The sequence below is a fragment of the Danio aesculapii genome, chromosome 16, assembly GCF_903798145.1.
Source record: "Danio aesculapii chromosome 16, fDanAes4.1, whole genome shotgun sequence".
Lineage (NCBI taxonomy): Eukaryota > Metazoa > Chordata > Actinopteri > Cypriniformes > Danionidae > Danio > Danio aesculapii.
In genome coordinates, this window is record NC_079450.1 from 1094573 (window position 1) to 1102267 (window position 7695).

The 7695-nt window shown below is 40.9% G+C and overlaps 1 protein-coding gene across 1 annotated transcript; it reads right to left on the minus strand.

Annotated features, from left to right (window-relative positions):
* Window positions 1–1621: 1621 nt before the first annotated feature.
* LOC130243021 (serine/threonine-protein kinase pim-2-like) lies at window positions 1622–6938 on the minus strand. The gene is made up of 4 exons (XM_056475046.1): window positions 6876–6938; window positions 5544–5925; window positions 4613–4777; window positions 1622–1719 (listed from the first exon to the last, which is right to left on the minus strand). The coding sequence occupies exons 1-4, from the start codon at window positions 6936–6938 to the stop codon at window positions 1622–1624; spliced, it is 708 nt and encodes a 235-aa protein (XP_056331021.1).
* Window positions 6939–7695: the final 757 nt, after the last annotated feature.

The window sequence follows — 7695 nt, forward strand, 5'->3', positions numbered from 1 at the left end:
CCCAAACTAACCTAACTAAACCCTAACATAACCCTAACCTAACCCAATCTAACCCTAAACTATAACCTAACCTAAACTAGCCTAACCCAAACAAACACCCTAACCCTAAAAAACAAGAATCGAGTGTTTAGAGGGATCTAGGAAAGCAGAAAACAGGAAGAGAGAAAGAAAGAAAGAAAGAAAAAGAAAGAAAAAGAGAGAAAGAGAGAGAGAGAGAGAGAGAGAGAGAGAGAGAGAGAGAGAGAGAGAGAGAGAGAGAGAGAGAGAGAGAGAGAGAAAACAGAAGGAAAGAGGTGAGATTTGGCCTCATTAGTGAAAGATGATTACTCCTCTATGTTCTGTATGTCTAACCCTAAACCCTAACCCTGACTGATTATCATTCATTAACGAACACGTTTAACTATCAAACCTTTAACTATCTCTAACTTCCTCCAATATTTACAGATGTTTCATCAATGAGGACCAATGATTTTCTCCAAACAAGCACAGGATTTCCAGCACATGATCTAAAGAACACAAGCAGAAATAAGAGCGTTTGCTAATCATTCTCAATAAGCTTATTAATATCAATACAAATCTATTAAAGTCCTACTCCAAACTACACTTGTGTCCATAAACACTGTCTAAATCTCCCAGTCTTGACTAAAATGCTGTTATTTAGCAAACCCTGCTGTTCTAAATGTCTCCATTAAACTAGTTCAGCTACTCCAGCTGCTGGTTTATGTTAAAGCTCATCTGCAGAAATCCAGCGCTCGCTTGTAGAACAAGTGAAGAGAAGAAGAAAGCAGAAAGGTGTGAGCAGCAGCACTACAAATAATCCACACCTGGGGTCAAATATGTCTGTGGCAGGAGGCTCTTATTTCTAGCTTATTGACCCATATAATCCTGCCCCGTCAGCGCTCTCTACACCATCCTATCCTATCTCTGTTAAAGAGAAACAGCCTTCAGAACCGGCCCACGACGCCCCTGTTATATGCGCTGATCTCACTTAAACCTGCCTAAAGTCCCGTTAGAGCTACGACCACTGTCTAAACTAGGCTTTCTGTCTTTCTAAAAGTATTGACGCACTACAGTAATAATATGCTGACTTTATCTTTTACTATTAATCCTACAGCTATAGAAATAAAGCCCACCAGTATGCAAATAAATCCCCCTTTCCAGCAGTTTGATTGGTTAATCTGTGACTATTTCCCTTAATATTTCTATTTACTCTACAGTCAGTGCTAACCCAGTTGATATAAAAACACGACGTCCTGTCGAAACGTGAATCAACCTGCTTTCCTTTAGTTATTTCATACAATTAATGCTGTCCTGCCGCAGACAGATTCTACCCCAGCTGAGGATTAGCGGCTAACACTCAATCTCCGGCATCGCCTGTGCGCATCGGCCGCCATTAGAGAGACATCAGCTTCCCTCCTCGCCTGATTGGCTGGAGGAGGAGCTGTCGGTCTAGAGCTGGTGGACCAATAGGGACGCTTCAACCGGCCCTCATTTACATACAGCTCTGACTGCAACCCTCGCAGGAGGAAGTGCAGAATTTGGGAAGCAGAAGCGGGAAACAACAAAACAGCAAATGACAGAAATGGAAGAATGAAACCCTGTTTCCTGCTGCTGATGGGCTCTACTTCATGCTGAACCACTTGTGCTCTAAAATCTCCTCTAAAACTGGTCCTCTTTCAGGGAAGTAAGTGTATAACCACCGAAACAGATCCCGGCATTCTGTAGAAATAATAAAGAGAGAACATGTTAGTCAGGGATGCTCCTGATGACGATACGACACAGAGATTTAATCAATGGTCTGGTGAAATTCTTGATTCTGATTGGCTGGAATAAAATCATTAAATCCACAGTTTCAGTCAGTTATAATCAGTTCTAGACGAATCCGCCACACGCAAACATTAGCAGTAACCATAGCAACTCGGTGCAAATTGACCAACTCGTAAATATGGTCAGTAACAGACGAGATGAGGTAGCTAACACATGTTACTATGAGCTATAACATCAAACACACGACCGAGTCGGAACAGACGGAGATTAGGTCAAACATTGTGCTGCAATACTACTTTAACTTGTCTTTAGCTATGAAAATGACCATGGAATAAGTGGGATTATCAATGGATTACTGTGTGCTTCTGCCTCTGCAGTGTGCATTTAAAATCCTTCAACATGCGGCAATCTACTGACTATACATTACATTTCTAATTTAATGTGACAGCTTTTATTTACAGCTATGATGACATATGAAGGCAGGAGTGTCCAGCTGTTTCCTGTCCAACTGTTATTCATATTGGCCTAATAACACATTTTACGTTTGACTAATATGGCAGGGTTGTACATTGAACTAGCAGTATTCCACTGTATTTCATACACAGGCATAGCCATTTGAGTTCTGAATGAGTGAAATAGGCTCAACACACCTGTTTACTGTGGTACAAACCACTTTCTATCCTCCATGTCCATGTATTAACAAATAAAACGCCACTTTTCACATTTAAAATGGCCTAAATATGAACATATTAAACCGTCCAGGCTAATTTACATATTCTATAATCATAATCACAAGTCGAAATAAGAAATCATTTTTAATACGACACAACACATGATGTTTTACTCTGACGTCACTGGATATTACAGTGAGTGCATTCACTGAGAGCTTCTGTCACTCTTTAACATGAAGGTATGCTATAGTTAATGCCACATGCACTCTAATGAGATTTATATTCAGAGTTCATTGTGATATGAACATAGTGAAATGTTCGTTAAGAGTTACATGTTCACTGGAGGAAACAGCTGTGATGATGAGGAGAGCGCTGAGGAAACTGTAGATAGATGGTAAACCCAACTGCTCCTCCATGACCCATTGGGGTACAAGTGATACAAGTGTTTCTACAGCAAAGAGCTGCAAATATGCAGATATTATACCAATCTATGGATAAACACACAGCTTCTGCTCTCACTCCACACGGCTGTGCTTTACTGATTACATGACAAATTAGCTGAAACCAGAGGAGCCGAAGTCTGACGCCATTTTCAGATCAAATTCAAAGGGAACTAGGGATGCACTGATACCGATAATTGGATCAGATATCGGTTTGATACTGCCTATTTTTGCTGGATTGGGTATTGGCCAGCTGGTACCGATGCAAATCCGATCTTACGCGTGCACTATATTCTGTGTCATTCATAAGCCAACAAAAGCCATGAAGGTAGCCTATTATAAGGCACTAGAAAGTTTACATGTAGGCTACTATATCCTAAATGTTCTGAAGCCGTTCTATAGTTTAATGAATGAATATCCACTTGCAAATTCATGTTCAGATCAGCGCTTCCCGCTGCTGCACTTGTCCATTCTCCATTTATTTGCAATTCCAACTGCATGTCGCGTTTATGACAACACGAAAACTTTCTCCAAGACTATTTGTTCCTCTTAATACATGTAATCAGTGGAGAAAAGCATTTAGGTTTGCATTAAATGGGTTCGATTTGACCTGCAACAAGGAGCTCATTGCTGTTTCTAAGTCATGTTGCACGGTGTCTGTTAGATCAGCAGCTCGCACTCACAATACTGGAGTAGAGAGGGTTATTACCTGCTCTTCACACACAAAGTAGGCCTACCTGAAACTTTAAATTAGAAAAGGCTCAATAATACACTGGACAGAACCTCAACGCACTGAATTATTTCCATTGTACTGCCGTTTTGAAAGTTTCCACAGATACCGGAGGGCTGCACGCTGTGTCTCAGCGCTTCATTCACATGCCGGCTGCGCAGACGCGATGTGCCCGGCTGCGTAAAAATTATTCTCACAATGAGTTTGTTCCCTCATCCTTCCGACTGAGTTTATTCTTCTGAGGGGAATACTTTCAGTTCTGCAAATAGTTTATAAAGCCTGGCTCACTGTGGTCAAAGTAGTTGATTAAAATAATATTTTTAATTTAATTTAAGTAAAAAACTCTGTTCATTAACAGAAAATTATTTAGCCTAATATAGGATATATTTCACTGTGATTTTATTTATATTAATATTTTATTTAACAGACGTGTTTGTCCGCTTGTGTGCTGAAGCAGTGGACCTTGTTTTGAACTTCACCTCAAATATTCTTGTTTATTTTGTGGATAAATGACCAACAAAAATACACTGAAATAACCAACAAATAGGCAAATAGAGAATTTTTCAGACAAAAAATTATTTTTCAGACAGGCTTTCAGTTTCTCCGTCTCACTCACGGCGACTTTAGGCGAGGGAATGTTTATTAAGTTAAACAGGCCTTAGACAGTTTAGTTTAGTCTGCTTCAAACCTGCAGGAAAATATCAGGCTTTGCTAAAAGGCTGGTTATTTTACCAATGATTAGGGTTAATAGCGGTAACCCATTACAGATTTCACAGAAAAATCTTAATATTATAAAGGAAACATAAGCTGGACCACAACAGATCATATCAATGTCATAATGAATGCTCAAATAATGTATTTAGTTTATAGCAAGCATCATGTTTAGTTAGATTGTGCTGTCTGTTATTTACAGTAGGCCTATAGGTGTTATTTTTACTAAAGAAGATAAATAAGTGGCCTAGAGGCGCCCATGAGCTGCACCATGTGTAGTGTTGTTTTCTCACCTGCTGACAAACTGGGGTGAAATCGTGGACGTCTATATCTGGAGAAATAGAGATGTCCATTGACCATATATGACAGCAGTTTTCTAACATCGCCGACATTCTCACTAACAGCATGAAGAATGTATCTGTAGGGTTCCCTCTCCTTTTTACGGTATCTCGTTACTCCTGCAAGTGAGAGATTTTCATGTCAGTAATTCACAATATCTTCTCCCTCCTGACATCAGCATACACACACAGGAGGTTACAGATGAAGGGTCAGTTCACCCAAAAATGTCATTCTGTTATTAATTCCTCAGCCTCATGTCATCCTAAACCCCTGAGAGCTTTATTCAGCTTCTGAACACAAATGAAGATGTTTTAGAAGAAACACGAGAGCTCTCTGACCTCTGACCATATATGCCTTCAGTGGTTCAACTGGAAATCATGACTTTATTGAACAGTTTCTTGTCCTCAGTGTCAGTATATTGAGCACACTCAGAAGAGCTCTGTGCACTGGCGTACACCGCTGATATCCTCCTCTGATTGGAAGAAAGCACAGGCGCATCTGAGATGATACATCAGCAGTGCAACTGAGAGCAGATGTGAGAAGGCCTCAGAGCTCTCCTGAACATGCGCAATATACTGACACTGAGGATGAGAATCTGTTCAATAAAGTCGTTATTTTAGCTTTATGTGGAAATAAAAGGATTCTCAGAGTCTGATAATGCTCTGATTGGTCCACTGAAGGCCTATGGTCTATTTTGAGGATGTTTGGGTCCTTTTATAGACCCTTGCTGTCTATAGAGATTCAAAGAGCTCTCAGATTTCATCTAAAATATCTTCATTTGTGTTCAGAGGTCTCAGGACAACATGAGAGTTATTCATTACTAAAACTATCTTCACTTTAGTGTGAACTATCCCTTTAATAAGCAGCACTAACAATGCAACTCACCCAGAGTGGGGTCTCTCCTGTAGTCACATGGAACATGAAAACAGTAGCCGAAATCAATCAGCTTGAGCTGCAGGGTCTTTGGATTAACCATGATGTTTTCTTTATGCATGTCCTGATGGTGTATGCCATGCTCAATGCAGCGTTGTGCTGCAATAATGATCTGCATGATCAGCTGCCGTGCAACACTCTCACTCAGGCGGCCATTGTTCTTCCTGATGAACTTCCCCAAGGATATGTACGAGGACAAGTACTCCATGACCAGGTAGTTATTCCTTCCCTCCATGGCGTACTCGTACAGCTCTATGATGTGTGGGCAGAGCGGAGGTCTCTTGAGGAGCATCATATGACGTGCTTCTGGGATCACATATGTAGAAAATCCAACCTAGAGAGAAATAAAGTCAGGAAAAGGTTAGATGTGAGTGTCTCATAATTAAAAATGACCTTGTAATGTGTCTATAGCTGTGTTTCCATCCAAAGAGGCTAATTAAATGGAAATGTGCGGGACTTAGTTTAACCAAATTCCACCCTTTTTCAGTTTATTCATGACAACTTGCTTTTGTTTAATGTTATTATTAGTAGTTTTATTTATTATCTGCAGATTTATATCTGTTTAAATAATAACAAGTGTAGATTTGTCCAGCTGTGGGGTTTTGGAGACGTCTGCATCACCATATGTGGCATCAGAACAGGACGTGTGTTTGGATATAACTCAGTGTTTTGACCACACTTCATTATTATTGTTCATTTATTCCTTTGCTGGAGATTAGAGCTGAATTTAGAAATAGTTTAGACACAAATCTTTGAGCTTAACAAAGGAAATTAAATATAGGCTAATGGATGTGTTCAGTGGAGTGAGTACAGCACCGTTTCCTCACTCCACCAAAGTAAAGGTGTACAGTAATGAGTAAAAGTAAAGTAAAGAGAAAGTAAAGAGGCTGAATGGAGGAGGCTCGTTCTTTATCCTCGTGCTGCAGATGCTCTGTTTAACTGTTTTCTCGCTAGTGGAGCGTTCAGTTTTTACACTTACAATGTCCACCATTTAAATAGCAAATGTACCATGGACACAGATGACTCTTAAAGGGAATGAGAGACGAGACTCTGGTTGGTTTAAAACACGTTATGCTCAAAACACAGCCAGAACTCATTAAGAGAATAAGCACAACCCTGTTAGCATACCTGCCAACATTTGTCTGGATGTGTATACCAAAATACCGAAAAGTGGGACGGGGGGTGGGGGGTGAGGGAGGGTGTGTCTGTATCCAGTACTGTTTAGAGACTAAAGATGGAGTTCATCTGTTCCTATATTTTCAGTAGAGTTTGCATACTTACCACAATGTACCGCATTCCGCGAAGCTTTTTATTCACAACTTTTATGGCAACCTGCAAAGAAAGCATAAAGTCAAAACTTATTTAACCAGAGAGATGTCTGATCACACACACACACACACACACACACACACACACACACACACAGACACAAAGGAAAAGTGAACGTTACCTTCTGGCCGTCAGATTTCCGTGTAGCCACATAGACAGTGCCATGGTACCCCTGTCCCAGCTTCTTCCCAAGCACATATCTGTCAAGTAAAGATCCTGGAGAAAAATAAATCACATTTATGACACTGCTCATTCCTGTGACTCTTCTGCTCTAATCTAATCGTGACATAATTCTGTAAAACTCTGAAAAATAATACAAAACCCTGCTGCAGATTAGACAGAAGACGAACCTGAGCTGCTGACTTTAGCTGAGCTGCTGTCTTCAGATGAGCTGCTGTCTTTAGCCGAGCTGCTGACTTTAGCCGAGCTGCTGACTTTAGCCGAGCTGCTGACTTTAGCCGAGCTGCTGACTTTAGCCGAGCTGCTGACTTTAGCCGAGCTGCTGACTTTAGCCGAGCTGCTGACTTTAGCCGAGCTGCTGACTTTAGCCGAGCTGCTGACTTTAGCTGAGCTGCTGTCTTTAGCTGAGCTGCTGACTTTAGCTGAGCTGCTGTCTTTAGCTGAGCTGCTGACTTTAGCTGAGCTGCTGTCTTTAGCTGCAGTTTTCCCGCCGCTGCTGCCGCCATGTTGGATCTGTGCTGTTTTCATTCGTTTTGCAGCCACTGTGTCCTGACTTCTGCTGTCCTGATCTAGACATACAGCCTTTCTCTTCTGT

What these genes read in the sequence shown, in the direction of transcription:
- LOC130243021 (XM_056475046.1), bottom strand. Translation starts at nt 6,938, where the DNA reads ATGCTTTCTTTGCAGGTTGCCATAAAAGTTGTGAATAAAAAGCTTCGC. An exon ending in TTCGCGGAATGCGGTACATT is followed by an intron (nt 5,926 to 6,875) that starts GTGGTAAGTATG and finishes ATTTCTCTCTAG; the next exon opens with GTTGGATTTTCTACATATGT. An exon ending in CAGGAGAGACCCCACTCTGG is followed by an intron (nt 4,778 to 5,543) that starts GTGAGTTGCATT and finishes TCTCACTTGCAG; the next exon opens with GAGTAACGAGATACCGTAAA.